At 42.1% G+C, this 18,304-nt stretch overlaps 1 protein-coding gene across 2 annotated transcripts in view; it reads right to left on the bottom strand.

Annotated features, from left to right (window-relative positions):
• The window catches only part of LOC126162400 (extracellular sulfatase SULF-1 homolog), a 782,309-nt gene that overhangs the window by 83,532 nt on the left and 680,473 nt on the right, over positions 1-18,304 (bottom strand). For both annotated transcript variants that reach the window (XM_049918893.1, XM_049918892.1), the window contains exons 11-14: positions 12,615-12,826; positions 5,463-5,607; positions 5,132-5,272; positions 3,520-3,745 (exon numbers count right to left, since the gene is read on the bottom strand). In XM_049918893.1, coding sequence (XP_049774850.1) covers positions 3,520-3,745; positions 5,132-5,272; positions 5,463-5,607; positions 12,615-12,826 — 724 coding nt within the window. The remainder of the gene's footprint in view (positions 1-3,519; positions 3,746-5,131; positions 5,273-5,462; positions 5,608-12,614; positions 12,827-18,304) is intronic.

Genomic DNA, 18,304 nt, shown 5'->3' on the forward strand with positions numbered 1-18,304 from the left:
AGTTTAAACATTTCCACTCACCACCAGACTCTCCAGACATGAACATTATTGAGCATATCTGGGATGAAACTTCCTGGCAGATTAAAACTGTGTGCTGGATCGAGACTCGAACTCGGGACCTTTGCCTTTCGCGGGCAAGTGCTCTACCAACTGAGCTACCCAAGCATGACTCACACCCCATCCTCACAGCTTTACCTCTGCCAGTATCTCATCTCCTACCTTCCAAACTTTACAGAAGCTCTCCCGCAAACCTTGCAGAACTAGCACTCCTGAAAGAAAGGATATTGTGGAGACATGGCTTAGCCACAGCCTGGGGAATGTTTCCAGAATGAGATTTCCACTCTGCAGCGGAGTGTGCGCTGATATGAAGCTTCCTGGCAGATTAAATTAAGTTTCATATCAGCGCACACTCTGCTGCAGAGTGAAAATCTCATTCTGGAAATATCCCTCAGGCTGTGGCTAGGCCATGCCTCCACAATATCCTTTCTTTCAGGAGTGCTAGTTCTGCAATCTTCCTGGCAGATTAAATTAAGTTTCATATCAGCGAACACTCCCCTGCAGAGTGAAAATCTCATTCTGGAAACATCCCTCAGGCTGTGGCTAAGCCATGTCTCCACAATATCCTTTCTTTCAGGAGTGCTAGTTCTGCAAGGTTCGCAGGAAAGCTTCTGTAAAGTTTGGAAGGTAGGAGACAAGGTATTGGCAGAAGTAAAGCTGTGAGGACGGGGCATGAGTCGTGCTTGGGTAGCTCAGTTGGTAGAGCACTTTCCCGCGAAAGGCTAAGGTCCTGAGTTCAAGTCTCCGTCCAGCACACAGTTTTAATTTGCCAGGAAGTTTCATATCAGCGCACACTCCACTGCAGAGTGAAAATCTCATTCTGGAAACATATCTGGGATGCCTCGCAATGTGCTGCTCAGAAGAGATATCCACCCCCTCATACTCTTATGGATTTATGGACAGCCCTGCACGATTCATGGTGTCAATGCCCTCCAGCACTACTTCAGACATTAGTCAAGTCCATCCCACATCGTGTTGCGATGCTTCTGCTTGCTTGTGCGGTCCTACATGATATTAGGCAGGTGTACCAATTTCTTTGACTCTTCAGTATATACACTCCTGGAAATTGAAATAAGAACACCGTGAATTCATTGTCCCAGGAAGGGGAAACTTTATTGACACATTCCTGGGGTCAGATACATCACATGATCACACTGACAGAACCACAGGCACATAGACACAGGCAACAGAGCATGCACAATGTCGGCACTAGTACAGTGTATATCCACCTTTCGCAGCAACGCAGGCTGCTATTCTCCCATGGAGACGATCGTAGAGATGCTGGATGTAGTCCTGTGGAACGGCTTGCCATGCCATTTCCACCTGGCGCCTCAGTTGGACCAGCGTTCGTGCTGGACGTGCAGACCGCGTGAGACGACGCTTCATCCAGTCCCAAACATGCTCAATGGGGGACAGATCCGGAGATCTTGTTGGCCAGGGTAGTTGACTTACACCTTCTAGAGCACGTTGGGTGGCACGGGATACATGCGGGCGTGCATTGTCCTGTTGGAACAGCAAGTTCCCTTGCCGGTCTAGGAATGGTAGAACGATGGGTTCGATGACGGTTTGGATGTACCGTGCACTATTCAGTGTCCCCTCGACGATCACCAGTGGTGTACGGCCAGTGTAGGAGATCGCTCCCCACACCATGATGCCAAGTGTTGGCCCTGTGTGCCTCGGTCGTATGCAGTCCTGATTGTGGCGCTCACCTGCACGGCGCCAAACACGCATACGACCATCATTGGCACCAAGGCAGAAGCGACCTCTCATCGCTGAAGACGACACGTCTCCATTCGTCCCTCCATTCACGCCTGTCGCGACACCACTGGAGGCGGGCTGCACGATGTTGGGGCGTGAGCGGAAGACGGCCTAACGGTGTGCGGGACCGTAGCCCAGCTTCATGGAGACGGTTGCGAATGGTCCTCGCCGATACCCCAGGAGCAACAGTGTCCCTAATTTGCTGGGAAGTGGCGGTGTGGTCCCCTACGGCACTGCGTAGGATCCTACGGTCTTGGCGTGCATCCGTGCGTTGCTGCGGTCCGGTCCCAGGTCTACGGGCACGTGCACCTTCCGCCGACCACTGGCGACAACATCGATGTACTGTGGAGACCTCACGCCCCACGTGTTGAGCAATTCGGCGGTACGTCCACCCGGCCTCCCGCATGCCCACTATACGCCCTCGCTCAAAGTCCGTCAATTGCACATACGGTTCACGTCCACGCTGTCGCGGCATGCTACCAGTGTTAAAGACTGCGATGGAGCTCCGTATGCCACGGCAAACTGGCTGACACTGACGGCGGCGGTGCACAAATGCTGCGCAGCTAGCGCCATTCGACGGCCAACACCGCGGTTCCTGGTGTGTCCGCTGTGCCGTGCGTGTGATCATTGCTTGTACAGCCCTCTCGCAGTGTCCGGAGCAAGTATGGTGGGTCTGACACACCGGTGTCAATGTGTTCTTTTTTCCATTTCCAGGAGTGTATTTAATAATTTATTACGTGAAGATCACCTAATTACTACAAATATTTACATTACTGGTTTCAGCAAATCATTGTCTTCTACAGATATGATAATTAATGCACAAACAGTTTCATCATGATGTACAAATTTAGTAATGCATACTGAACATCATCATGATGTTTGTATACATCATGGTGAAACTCTTTATGGATTATCGTATCTGAAGATGGCAATAATATGCTGTAACTCATATCCTGGTCACAACAAGGAAATTTGTGAGAATGTAAAGACTGTTATACAATAAAGACACACAGGGGTATCTGCTTTATTGAATGAAGAGCATTATTTAAAATCTCCAGCCACTGTTTGTTGTTTTAAAATACAATACCTTACATTACATTACTTATTTTGGTGCTGAATTAAAACAAATGCAAACTAACCTCAATATAGCTGGAAGAAAACATACAAGATCAGTGTGACCTGAAGAATCTTTTTATTTCGATTTCTTTATCATCACTGTGCAAAAAAGACAGGGAATGAGAGAATTGGTTACAATGTATTCAGATACATAATTTAGTTAAGGGTAGACGAGTATCCCATTCAGTGAGAAATTTTGACAATCATGAGTTACTGAAGATCTAATTAGCATAAAATTTTCCCCAAAGCCTCAAAGGCAGGCAACATTCTTTATGCTGGGAACTGAAATATTTGATTAAGAACCAGAGCACATTAACATATATACAAGTTTTAAATAAGTTTCAGTGTCTATCTTTCAGAGTTTCAGGAGAATAGAAAGGATGTAAGATTGTTGAGTGGAAGGAAAAGTGGCGCCCAACCTTGGGTCATGAAAAGTACAAACTGCACGAAAACAAATAAAAATAACTAATGTTTGAGATCTCAACACTTGTTCCATATTCTCAACAATTCCCACCATTATATACACAATAATCATGATATTAAACATTCAGCTAAGTTTACAAACAATGAAAAGAAGCCTTACTGCACCTTTAAAGTAGAAATTTCATCCTCTATATCGGCCATGATATCAGTAAGTGTGTCAGCAGTGTCACGTTTCCTACGGGTATGCGTGTGATACTGTGCTAAGAGGCTGTTCAGAGTATCAGAATCAACAGCATTTAGAATCAACTGATGCCGAAGTTCTGGAGCAACACGTCTTCGTTGGCGTACTGGTGGTAACATCTTTGTCTTCATATCTCTGACCAGCTGTGCACTGACAGAACACACAAAGAAATACAGTAACTAATTATTTCATTGACTGTATACATCATCATTTATTGGAATGTAACAATATTCTGCAGCTTACATAAAAAAGAACAGAAGAAAAGTTCCAGTTTAACGTTCACTAGGACTGGGTCATACGGGGCACCTATGTCTACATATACACTCCACAAGCAGTGCATGGCAGAGGGCGCAGTAGACAAAAATTAGATTTACACAATAATGAAACAATAACATAGTACAGGGGCGGGCAGGAATTCTGCACGTGTGCGGTGCACATGCACGTGTGCAGTTAACAGGTGTTCTGCGCGCACACAGGGGCAAGCTGGCCACCCGCTTCTCACCCCTCCCCGCCATACCGTCTCACCGCTTCTTCCTTTGTAATGCGTCTTGTTTCCTGGCCTGCTTTATTGAATGAAGGAATAAGGTTAGTAGGAGTGCTTGAAAGTAATCGTGGTTTGAAAGAGTATCTATTACCTACGATACGTTTTATTTAATTATCACAGGTGGAGTTTACAATACGTTTAATGTCTGCAACAAAATTTCTACATACAGACAAACGCAAACAGTTACGTAAATTTTCATTACTGATGTTTGCTCTTAACCGAGACTTTCATAACAGAAAAAAACTCTCACAAACGTATGTTGAGTGAAACCATTGACATTATCTTCAAGGCTTCACGATGGAGACAAGGGAACTCTTGCTATGGAAAGTCGTGATAAAAATCTATTACACGTCTTGCCAAAAGGAACTTGTCTCTCAGACGAGAATTACGCTGTAGATTTATTAATTCCATTTGCAAACTGGGATGAATATCATCTGCAGAAACAGCAGATTGTCTCGAGAACTATTCAAAACCTTGGGATAAGTAAGATATATCCCCAAATCACTTGAGAAATTCCTCTTTTATTGCACCAAGAACGGCAACATACTGAAATTTATTATAATGGCGTTCAATATTAAACTTCTGCTGACCAGCCAGAATACTGTCACATATTATACATTTCCAATTTTCACGTTTTTGCACAGAGGAAAAAAAAAATGATTATCCCATTCCTTTTTAAAAGATAGCAAATCTCCAATTCTCCGTTTCCTTGATTCACTCTGCATTTTCCCGTTACTGAAATACCACGTTCACTACGTAGTGGTCGCTTCGCTTCAACATCCGCATCTTAGCCTGGTACTACACTGCCGCAACCTGCTGGCTGTCGCCACTGCCCCTGTCGACGATTGCACGCGAGCAGCACATGTGCAGCGCTGTGTGCTCATGAGCCGCGTGCAGCGTTTGCCCGCCCCTGACATAGTACATCCTATCTACATTCTAAGAGCATCCTCTTTCGGTAGTGACTGTTACCAGTTTTCCAAAATATGACTCACCGGGTAAATTGACGTTGGCCTCGTCTGTCATCACTTTCAATGTGTGTAAACATATGTCCTGAATCTGTGAAACATGTACACTTCTTCCCAGGAAGTCTTGGAGCCAGGGAGGTCTGAAACTTGCATTTGTGCTTTCGCCACCTATTTCAAGAAGACAAGTCGCCTGTCATAAGTTAAAAGCCCACATACTGTTTTCAGTTATTAATTTCTGTTGTTACACATGTCAGTGTATATAAGTGCTATATTTAATTAAATTCACTCTCTGAATGAAATATTTAAAAAAAAACTTTAAACATGTGGCATAATATATATCTATATCTTCTGGGACTACCTGTTACCATCTGCAGTGCAGTGCCACTTCTGTCCAAGGTGACATGGGGCTTGCATTTCAGGTCTCTGGCATTCCAGAGCAAGTCGTTCTATTTTACTGTTTCCAACCACTGGCACAATTCTGTTGTCAGACTGCAAATCTGGTCCTTAAAAAAATTAAAAATTATATTTCAATAATTTTGAAAAATGTTACTCACATGACATTTGACTATTCATATTACAATAAGGTAGTCAACTGTTGAGCACAACTGGCAGTAAGTGGTGTCATGTGTATAGCTGTCAATATAACTCAACTGTCTGTGAAGATATACACCATCATTCAAGTAAATACAGCTCACTGCAGCAAATGAGCTATGTGATAAAGTACATAGCCCTCATCTTTAGGCTTGCATCTATTATAATGTCATTATTCCAATGAATAATGACAAAAATTCAAAGACAGGAATAAGGCAGTATGAAGAACATTTTTTCTTTCTTTCTTTTTTTTTTTTTTTTTTTTTTTGCAAAATGATTTCAATGAGCAAAATCTGGAATTTGTTTTTGATGCTTTTGTTGCAGTAACATTCAGCAGGCAGATCTTCCGGTTCATGATACCTCTTTATGAACATTTTTAAAACAAATAATTCTTAATACAAGAACAAATATGCACCATATATATCCAGAAATGTCTGGAAACTGGTTGTAAATTCTTATTGTTATCAAATTTAAAGTAAATTATTCCTGAATGACTTAGTAGCTCAGTCACAAGTCAAATCAATAACAAAATTTTAGCATTTGTTCCCTGTTTTGTTCTAGAGTACTGTCAGCACCTAACACATTCTGTTCCGATGATACTTTACATATAAAAAGAAATGTCACTCACAAAGTGATAAATCTTTTATGTTAAACTCTAGGTCCTCAATAAAAGCTAGGCGCATACTATCTGTAACTGGACCATGCATCATAGCACTTTGTGATAGTTCAGAGTGGCAACTCGACAACATCATTTGCAGAAATGACATATGAGGTGCGACAATAAAGTAATGACAGTGATTTTATTTGCAAGATGAGACAACCCTGCAGGCTTGTGTAAGCACAAGATCTTTGACCTTGGTCCATAAGCTGCTTCTAGTCCAAGCAGCACATCAATGCAACTGCTCAGTTGTGAGTTGTGCTGTAACAAGTTAACACATTTTTCTGCCTCTCGTCATGGAAATGAAACCGCATAATATTGAACAATGGTATGCCACTTCTTTTTGCGTTAAATTGGGTGAAAACACGATGAAAACTTACAGTAAGCTTCGGAATGCTTTTGGAGAGGAGGTTATGTCAAGAGCTTAAGTTTTTCGTTGGCATAAAATGTTTAGTGAAGGCAGAACGAATGTTGAAGATGAAGACCGCAGTGAATGACCATCAACCTCACGGACAGATATCAACTTTGCCAGGGTGCATGAACTCGTACGATCTGATTGAAGATTATCTGTGAAAATGATTGCAGAAGAACTGAACATCAATTGAGAAACGGTTCGTCTAATAATAACTGAAGTTCTTGGTATGAGAAAGATTTGTGCAAAAATGGTCCCCAAAAATCTCACACCACAACAGCGAGAAACACGGAAAAATGTGGCATCCCATCTGTTAGAGCAAATGGAAATCAATCCAGAATTGTTGAGCCTTGTTATCACTGGTGATGAAAGTTGGTTTTTCGGTACAATCCAGAGACAAAATGCCAAAGTTCGCAATGCTGCTCAAAGGGATCACCCAGACCAAAAAAAGCTTGCATGTCAAAGTCAAAAGTGAAATGCATGCTTGTGTGCTTCTTTGATTCCTAGGGAATTGCCCATAAACAGTGGCTGCCTCCTGGACAAACAGTTAACCAATATTACTACAAAGAAATTTTAGAAAGACTTCGTAAAAGAGTTCTTCATGTCCATGCCAACATTGCTGATAATTGAATTCAACATCACGATAATGCGCCATCCCATACTGCTCTGTCAGTACAGCAATTTTTAACCTCAAAACACATTTCAGTACTACCATGGCCACCTTATTCACCAGATATCACTCCGTGCGACTTTTTTCTATTTCCAAGAGTCAAAATGGTGGTCAAGGGACACCATTTTCAAACAACACAAGATGTTCAAAAAGCTGTGATGAGGGTCTTGGAAGATATTACAGAAGATGAGTTCCAGAAATGTTACCATCAATGGCAGAGGCGCTGGAAAAAGTGTGTGCAATCAGAAGGGAACTACTCTGAAGGAGACAACACTAAACTTGACTAAAACGGTAAGCAACATTTTTTTTCCACATCAGTCTCATTACTCTACTGTCGCACCTCGTATGTCACTTGATATGTAAATTGAAGGGAAAGGGGGGAGCAAGGAAAGGGAAGGGAAGGAACTAATGATATCAGTTGCATCGGGACTTCATGCAAAATCAGTGGCGATGAGTGAAAATTTGTGCTGGACTGGGACTTTAACCCAGGATCTCCTGCTTATGAGACCGTTGTGTAAATCACTGTGCCACCCAAACATCATATTTATCACAAATGTGTGGGCTACCTCAGCATATTCCCAGGCTGGCTCCCACCTAGCACCACCTATCCACAGTTCCCATCAATGTCCTCCAAGCTCCCTAATTTTAGATTCCCGCTGGAGGTTGAACGTAAATGTGCATCCATGCAAAGGTTGTGGATTCATTGCCCACTGAGGTGAATCAATTATATGAATGCATGGTATCTATTCTTTTGAAGAGGTCTGCACAGCTAATGAAATTATGTTCTTTATCACAGCATTTACATATAGTCACACACTGAGTCTGTCTCAATTCGTTTGTGTGCCACTTGATGCCTATGTTAAGTGTTTGCCTTTCACCATATCATTGGTGAGCCACTTGTGAAAATGTTCACACACTGAAGCACTAAAGAAACTGATATAGGCCTGCGTATTCAAATATAGAGACACGTAAACAGGCAGAATACGGAGCTGCAGTCGGCAACGCCTATATAACACAACAAAAGTCTGGCGCAGTTGTTAGACCAGGTAATGCTGCTACAGTGGCAGGTTATCAAGATTTAAGTGTATGTGACTGTAGGCTTTCCCAGCGTAAACTACTGATGAAGGTTTCTCGGGTCTCCAGCCAGGTGGTAGCGTTGATATCTCATGACATTTCGGAAAGTGTCATACTACCCATCTTCTGGCAAAGTGTCGAGATACGCAGAGCGAGCTATTTATATGTGCGGTCATCCCCCTCCATTGGACCTCAGATGGCTGTGGTGGAGCAGCGGCGTGCACGCGTTGGTGGGGATGACAGTTGCCCCCAGCAGCTGCGTTCGGTTGTCGGTGTAAGCATTCTGTCTGCATCCATGGCAGAGGACGTTGACGGGCGCGTTCCCGACGGATTGCCGCTATTGCAGGGTTCCATGCTACGCTTAGTTGGTATCCCTCATATCTGTTGACCAGATTGTTGTGAATCATTATTTCTATGGATTCTTTGATAACGCTTTCCCAGAAGCCAGATGCTCAGCACAGTACCTTCGTGTTTTCAAAGTTGAAGGTGTGTTCTTCATTTATGCTGTGTTCTGCTATGGCTGATTTTTCTGTGTGACCCAGTCGCACACATCTGATATGTTCTTCGCAGCATTGAAATATGCAGCACAGTATTTGCCCAATGTATTGTTTTCCACATTCGCATGGTATGCTGTATACTCCTGGTGTGTTAAGGTTCAGCGCATCTTTGGCAGAACCTAGGAGCTCCCTCGTCTTCGGTGGTGGTCGGAGATTGGTTTTGATATTGTATTTGCCTAGTAGTTGTGCAATGTTGGCCGAGAGCGGACCCACATATGGAAGGAACATGAGTTGTTTGTCTTCTTCCTCTTCAACATCTTCTTCTGGGGTTTTCACTGCTTCCTTCTTCCTTTTAAGCACCCTGTTGATCTGCGTTTCACTGTAGCCATTTTGCTGGAAGACTTCCCTCAGGTGTTGCAGCTCAGATGGCAGGCTGTCTTTGTCGCAGACAGCGTGCACCCTATGTACCAGGTTGGTCAGTACTGTTTGTCTTTGTGCTGTTCATTCATGCAACAAGCTGCCACCATCCAGCATTCCTTCCATACTAACTCAGCGCAGCATGGAACCCTGCAATATTGGCAATCCATCGGGAGCACGCCCGTCAACGTCTTCCACCGCGGACACAGACAGAATGCTTACACCGCCATCCCCACCACCGTGCACACGCCGCTGGTCCACCACAGACACCCGAGGTCTAGTGGAGGGGGATGACCGCGCATATAAATAGCCCACTCTCTGCGAATCTCAACACTACCCCCGAAGATGGGTAGTATGACACTTCCCAAAATGTCGCGAGATATCAATGCTACCACCCGGCTGGAGACCCGAGAAACCTTCATCAAGATTTAAGTGTGTTTGAATTTATTGTTATAATTGGCGCATGAGCGATGGGACACAGCATCTCTGAGGTAGCAATGAAGAGGGGATTTTCCCACACATCTGTTTCACAAGTGTGTCATAAATATCAGGAATCTGGTAAAACATCAAATCTCCGACATTGCTGCATCCGAAACAAGATCCTGTGAGGACAGGACAAACAGTGACAGAAGAGAATCATTTAACGTGACAGAAGTGCAACCCTTCTGCAAATTGGTGCAGATTTCAATGCTGGGCCATCAACAAGTGTCAGCATGTGAACCATTCAGTGAAACATCGTCAATATGGGCTTTCAGAGCCAAAGGCCCACTCATGTACCCTTGATGACTGCACGGCAGATAGCTTTATGCCTTGCCTGGGCCCTTCAACACTGACGTTGGACTGTTGATGACTGGAAACGTGTTGTCTGGTCAGATGAGTCTCATTTCAAATTGTGTCGAGCGGATGAATGTGTATGAGTGTGGGTATGGAGATAACCTCATGAATCCATGGACCCTGCATGTCAGCAGAGGACTGTTCAAGCTGATGGAGGCTCTGTAGTGCTGTTTGGCTTGTGCAGTTGGGGCGATATGGGAACCCTGATATGTCTAGAAATGACTCTGACAGGTGACACATACATAAGCATTCTGTCTGATCACCTATATCCATTCATGTCCAACGGACTTGGGCAATTCCAGCAGGACAATGTGACACCCCACACATCCAGAATTACTACAGAGTGGCTCCAGGAACACTCTTCTGAGTTTAAACACTTTCGCTGGTCACAAAACTCCCCAGACATGAACATTATTGAGCATATATGTGATGCCCTGTAATGTGCCATTCAGAAAAGATCTTCACCCCCTCATACTCTTAGTGTTATAATTGGTGCATGAGCAATGGGACATAGCCCTTCAGGATTCATGGTGTCAATTCCTTCCAGCACTACTTCAGACATTAGTCAAGTCCATGCCATGTCATGTCGTGGCACGTTTGTGTGCCTGCGGGGGCCCTACACATTATTAGGTAGGTGTACCAATTTCTTTGGCTCTTCAGTGTATTATATACTTGCTGACTGGTATGTACTGTCAGTTCAATACCCTGGACTGTTTACATTCTCTTCTGTTCAGAGTCTTGCAGCTCCCTCCATTTTTAATGTCATGGAATAAAGATGCTGGAAGATGTGCCATGGGCACATACCAATAGCTTTCTTGATAATGTCATTATTTAGGAATATGGCGAAAGCCTTATGGGCCAGATATGCAGGGAGATACAGTTTTCTCTCAATTGCTGCTAATGGTTACCCTACTGCTGTTTAAGGCTTAGGTTGAGGTTATTCCACAGCACTCCCTTTCGTTTCTGGGAAGCTCACAGTGAGGGAAAGGTAATGTTATGGAGAAAGAGCAGTTTAATTGAATATGCCATTGAAAAAGTATAAGTAACAAAGTTTATTGCATTCAGGAGGGGTAGATCGCCACTTATTTTTATTTTCTGTACTTTTATCATCTTTGTGACCCAAATAGTTAACCTTTGGTCACATCTACTGATGCTTGCTGAACTACATTTCAAGCTTCAGTTTATATTAAGAAATGACTTTCTCTACAAAATCTACACATGTCTCTAGCACTTCTAAAAATATTATCCATGTGGGAAGTTCCAGATTCACAAAGATAAAAATATGTTAACACTTTGCATGAACTATGCTGCTTCTTAAAAACACAAAAACATAGAATGTACTGCAAATATTAGATAACCAAAACTATACAATCATATATATTAGATTAATGGTCTCAATTTTTTTTAGGTATTTATATGAATGCAGGGAATCAAAAGTGTCAATATCATGAATAAATATCTTCAAGTTTTGTCTCAGCTATCTAAGATGTAATAACATTATTTCTAAAACAGTCACTATATGTTAATACAGATGTAAAATAACAGACATTGATAATGTTTTGAACATACCATAATTAATTACAATGTCACAAATAGAATTTGCAACCAGTTGGCTGGAAATTTGTGACATTGTTATTGATAACTGTGGTGTCACCGCCAGACACCACGCTTGCTAGGTGGTAGCTTTTAAATCGGCCGCGGTCCGGTAGTATAAGCCGGACCCGCGTGTCGCCCTGTCAGTGATTGCAGACCGAGCGCTGCCACACGGCAGGTCTAGTGAGACATCCTAGCACTCGCCCCAGTTGTATAGCCGACTTAGCGAGCAATGGTTCACTGACAAATACGCTCTCATTTGCCGAGACGATAGTTAGCATAGCCTTCAGCTACGTCAATTGCTACGACCTAGCAAGGCGCCATTACCAATTGATATTGTGATTATAAAGCCTGTAAAGTAACGAGAGATGTTCACCAATTGTGGATTAAAGTTAAGTATTCAAAGAGCTTCGTACTTTATTTACTAGACTCAACTACTTTACTGTTCCAGACCTCACGCCAGTCTGCGTGAGCTTAACGCGTGCATTTCGGCATCCTCGCATTGTGACTTGGCTGTCTTGCCAAGTCACTACAATAACAATATGAAGATGAAATCCTTCCTAGCAATGATTTATTTCAATCAAAATTTGCAATACAAAACTGACAGGAGAGGGAATTATCCGTTGCTCTTATGCAAGATGATGGCTGTGAGTTTAGATGGTTAACCATACAGTTTCATTAGATCATATCAATGACCAGCTCATCAACATATGTAATTACAATAAGCACACACAATGAATATTTTCTGTAATAATGATACTCACTTGCTAGTATCGGAAGTTCTTCCAGTAAGCTGCTTTCATGAGAAAGTGGTAGCACATTTGCTGAATTGTTGACCAAGAAATCGTCTACTTCACTGCTCAAGACAGGTGGCAAAGTAGGCATCTCTGTTGTATGGCTGAAGATTCTTATTGCATCTGTTGTACTGAGAGTGTCTTCTTGACGTGCAGCTTCTGGTATTTCTCGCCTCCCACTACTGTATAAATCATTATGTGTTACTGATAAAATCTCAGCTTTAAGGACAGAAGGTAAACATCATTCTATTAAGACATCAGACAACTTTCATTAATTCAGATTATTGTATTAAAAAGCTTCTGTTCATCAGAAGTATTTAGTCACACAGCTCAATAATGAAGCAAAATCCTTTTTCATAAGCAATGCATACAATTCATGCTTGATAGATACTGACTCTTCTTCTTCTTCTTCTTCTTTTTTTTTTTTTTAAGGAAACAGCCTATTCTGGTAAAATTAATCCACATAAAAGATTTTGCTACAGTAAAATAATATTGTGCATTCACTGTGGTGTATGAATGACTTTAAATGTTGTTTATTTATTTATGTTGTTCAGGAAATCATTTTTGTCACATTGTTTGTACATATGATATAGGACAAGAGGTAAATACAATTAATTTATGATTACAGTGGTCATCGTGACTTCATGACAAACACAATCAAAGTACATAACAATATAAACTGATATACTACATTGCTCATACATACACTATGTGATCAAAGGATCCGGACACCTGGCATAAAATGACTTACAAGTTCGTGGCACCCTCCATTGGTAATGCTGGAATTCAATATGGTGTGGGCCCACCCTTAGCCTTGATGACAGCTTCCACTCTCGCAGGCATATGTTCAATCAGGTGCCAGATGGCTTCTTGGGGAACCGCAGCCCATTCTTCACCAACTGTTGCACTGAGGAGAGGTATCGATGTTGGTCGGTTAGCCCTGGCATGAAGTCGGCGTTCCAAAACATCCCAGAGGTGTTCTATAGGATTCAGGTCAGGACTCTGTACAGGCCAGTCCATTACAGGGCTGTTATTGTCATGTAACCACTCAATCACAGGCTGTGCTTTACAAACAGGTGATCGATCATGTTGAAAGATGCAATCGCCATTCCCGAATTGCTCTTCAACAGTTGAAAGCAAGAAGGTGCTTAAAACATCAGTGTAGGCCTGTGCTGTGATAGTGCCACACAAAACAACAAGGGGTGCAAGCCCCCTCCATGAAAAACATAACCACACCCATAACACCAGTGCCTCCAAATTTTACTGTTGGGACTACACATGCTGGCAGATGATTTTCACCGGGCATTCACTATACCCACACCCTACCATTGGATCGCCACATTGTGTACTGTGATTCGCCACTCCACACAATGTTTTTCCACTGTTCAGTCGTCCAATGTTTATGCTCCTTACACCAAGTGAGGCATCATTGGGCACTTACTGGCGTGATGTGTGGCTTATGAGCTGCTACTCGACCATGAAATCCAAATTTTCTCACCTCCCGCCTAACTGTCATAGTACTTGCAGTGGATCCTGATGCAGCTTGGAATTCTTGTGTGATGGTCTATTATACATTATGACCCTCTTCAACTGTCGGCAGTCTCTGTCAGTCAACAGACGAGGTCGGCCTGTTCACTTTTGTGCAGTATGTGTCCCTTCACATTTCCACTTCATTATCACATCGAGAACAGTGGACCTAGGGATCTTTAGGAGAGTGGAAATCTCGTGTACAGATGTGTGACACAAGTGACAACCAATCACCTGACCAGGTTTGAAGTCCGTGAGTTTTGCGGAGTGCCCCATTCTGCTCTCTCACAATATCTAATGACTACTGAGGTCACTTAAATAGAGTACCTGGCAGTAGGTGGCAGCACAATGCACCAATAAGAAAAATGTATGTTTTGGGGGTGTCCGGATACTTTTGATCACATAGTGTATGATGAGCAATTATTAAGTGAGACTACATCATCAACATGATTGAAGTACATTATAGTACAAAGGGACATAATTCATAATTAACAATATTTGATAAATGACATTTACTTATTATGTAGTTCCAGAAATTCAGAGACAGCGTAGAAGCAGTGGTTAAGCAAGAACTGTTTGAACTTTGGCTCAAATGTATTTAAGATTGGTGTATGAACAATATTAGGAAAAGTATTGACTGCAACTCACCATAAAGATGACCCATTAAGTTTCAGACAGGCACAGTGAAAAGACTGTTACAAATTACAGCTTTTGGCCAAAGTCTTGCTCAGCAAAGAAAACACACTTTCACACAAGTAAACACAGGTCACACACATGACTGCTACCACTGGCAGCTCCAACAGGAATGTGACTGCCATGTGAATACAAATCTGAAGTTCTGAAGTTGGGTGGGGAAGGGGTTGGGATAGCAGGGTACAGTTAGTTGGGAGGGCGGGGGGGGGGGGGGGGGGGGGAGAAGAGCACTGTCTGATGGGGCATGCAGGGACTAGAGATTGACAGGCACAGATCAATAGGTGGAGTGGGGGGAAGGGAATAGAAGAAAAGGAGAGGAGCACAGAAGGGAAAATGATGAACAGGTACATTGACAGAGGGTGGCACACAAAAAGGGTGAGGGAAAAAGGAAGGGAGGAGGTGATAGGATAGGATGAGGAGGTGCAAATTATTGGGTGGAGGGTGTGGGGGAAGTAGGTTACAACAGGTTGAGGCCAGGATAATTTCTGGAGGAGTGTTACAAGGATAACTCCCATCTGTGCAATTCAGAAAAGCTGGTGGTGGAGTAGAGGAATCAGATGGCCAGGATTGTGAAGCAGCCATTGAAATGTAGTGTGTTATTTTCAACTGCATGTTGTGCCTCAGGGTGGTCTACTTTGCTCTTGGTCACAGTTCTGCAGTGGCCGTTCATCCTAGTGGACAGCTGGTTGGTTGTCATACCAACATAAAAAGCTGTGCAGTGGTTGCAGCAGACCTGGTGTACAACATGGCTGCTTTCACAAGTGGCCCAACCTATGGTGACACAAAGTTAAGCCCATAACAGGACTGGAATAGGAAGTGCTGGGTGGCTGGATTGGGCAGGTCTTGGTTACGTAACATAATTCCAGTTTACTATACTCCTCTTTTGCATAAGTGTACTTTACATATAGATTGCCAGTTTTAGAAATTCTCTGTCGCCATCTTTGGATCTGGAGATGGCAACAGAGAATTGACAAAACTGATAATCTGTATGAATAAATGATTTTTGCGATCTTAGCAGCTGAAAATTTATTCAGTTTTCATAATGCTAAGGATATCCCCTAGGCTCATCATGTCATAAGTGTATATGACAATTTACTTGTTTGCAATTTATGCAAACCGACATTCATCATGTGAGGAGGTGATGTTCTATGCTGTGCTATGCTTTAACTTTAAAAACTGTCACATGTAAATAAAAAAAATTGGAATCTACATATGAACTTCATAGACAATATTTTATAAATATGCACAACTACTGTGCCCTCTCAATTTTTTAATTTTTTTTTCTATTAGTATTAATCTGTAAGAATTATTATGTAATCTATGTAAATGAAAGTCTCTTATTACACCAGTAAATTGTATCTGTGCAGCATGTTCTATACATGTCAGCTAAAGATTATTGCAGCCTACTCATTGAAAAATCATTTCAATAAAGACATGTTGCTGCTCAATAGTACATCGTCTGACATGACAGTCTTTGCCATTCTGCTTTTGCAACAACTTCATTAGAAAGAAACCTGCTGCCAAATCTTTGCACTGGTGTTTATCCTCACCGTGGCAACCGCTAGTTTGCCTATCAACTTTACAACTTCAAGGGGAAGGAGCCTGCTGCCTCATCTTTGGAACGGCATCCACCTTCACCATGGCAACCAGTGGTTCCAAATGGTTCACTAACAGGCCTTGAGAGGGCAACCCATGTACTGTCAAAATGAAGTTCGTTTATCCTACATGTTTAAATATTTTTAACACTTATTAATTGACAATAGCTGTTAAATAAGCTAAATTTAGTGTGTGTTTATTTTTATTTCTTGACAATGTTCTTTTAACTAAGAAATTTTACATTGTTATTCGACCTATAACCCATTGGTTAGTAATGACATCATTCCGTCAGAAGGGGGCGGAGCCTCCATTATACATAGTAAGACATGCACTGGTTTCTCCAGTAGTGATTCTCCAGCAGAAAGAGGTTCTTACTCATTGGTAATTCATTGTTTTACAGCTTTATAACTTTATGTATTTTCTTTAATGTATGCAGCCCTCTAATTAAAGCTTTGTATACGACTTGTAGGTCTGAAGATGACCACAGTAGTGGTCGAAACTGGTCACCGTAATAAATAAATTGTGATCAAGACTGTTTTTGATAGTAAATATTTTTAACTTGCCAACTTTGGATTTAATTGAAAACAATAACTTTTAATCCAATGGTTGTTCCTTACAATGCATTAAAACTTATTCAACTTTGACAATGGAACAGTATGATATTCATCTCTGAACAAATCTTGAACCTAGCTCTACATTATGAAGTCTAGAGGTTATGTACGTATCCAGGGAGACATCTGACTTTGTATTCATAATTTGCCTCATAAAAATCTCTTCTTGTAAAAACTTATTAAAAATGCTGAAATACTTGCACACCATTTACATAATATTCATCATACTAAACCTGCTTTCATTGATACCCCACCTTCACTGAGACATAAGCTTATCTCCACTGCTGGGGCTGATTCATCTGGAGATACCCAGATCAAATTATAGTATCTCAAGAAATTTGCCTCATCAGAATTTGACTGATGAGGAGAGAAAAGTTTTCCTAGTCATTATGCACCAATGTCCTAGGTTAAATCCCAAATTTTCCTGTTTCATTAAGTTTAGATATCTGAACCTGTGTTGCTCTTCCATATAAGATCACTGGACTCAGTGGTCCAGCTAGTGATGTTTGTGGAGTAGTGTACTAAGTTGGTTGGATGGTTGGTTAGTTTGAAAGGGAGAAGGGGGGAGGGGGGAAGGGACCAAACTGTGTGATCATTGGTCCTAAAAAACAAGTCCACAAGGGGTAGAGTAGAACAAATGACACATACAGCATAAAAAAAAAAATAAAAAAAATGAATAAAAGGCAAAAAACACTAAAAGGAATAAGAGAGGACAAGGAAACAGCAGAGAGGCCCAAGAAACAATTAGAAAACAGTAAAACAAGAAAGATTACAGTGGCTGGTCAACCATGAGAATGAAAAGGAGAAACCAGTCACTCTGCAACACATTTAAAATTCCACCCTAAAAGCACTAGGGTGGAGGACACAGAGGAACAAAGTACATGTACTAAAACTCAGGTCAAATGATAAAACCCACCCTCATGAATAAAACATAACACTGAAGCTGCTGTTGAAGCATTGTTGCCCAACATCAAAGGTAGGCTGCTGGGAAAGTTAAAAGTCCGCCACAGACCGGCTAAAAGTGGGAAATCCAGCAAGAGGTGGACAACTGTCATTTAGGAGCAACAGCAACACTGAGGTGGGTCCTCGCAACGAAGGAGGTAACCATGTGTGAGCCACATATGGTCAATGCGGAGTCAACAAAAGACAACTGATTCCCTATGAGAAGCCTGCAGGGAAGACTTCCACACATTTGCAGTCTCCTTAATGACGCACAGTTTATTGTGCATACTA

This window comes from Schistocerca cancellata, chromosome 2 (genome assembly GCF_023864275.1).
Source record: "Schistocerca cancellata isolate TAMUIC-IGC-003103 chromosome 2, iqSchCanc2.1, whole genome shotgun sequence".
Classification (NCBI taxonomy): Eukaryota; Metazoa; Arthropoda; class Insecta; order Orthoptera; family Acrididae; genus Schistocerca; species Schistocerca cancellata.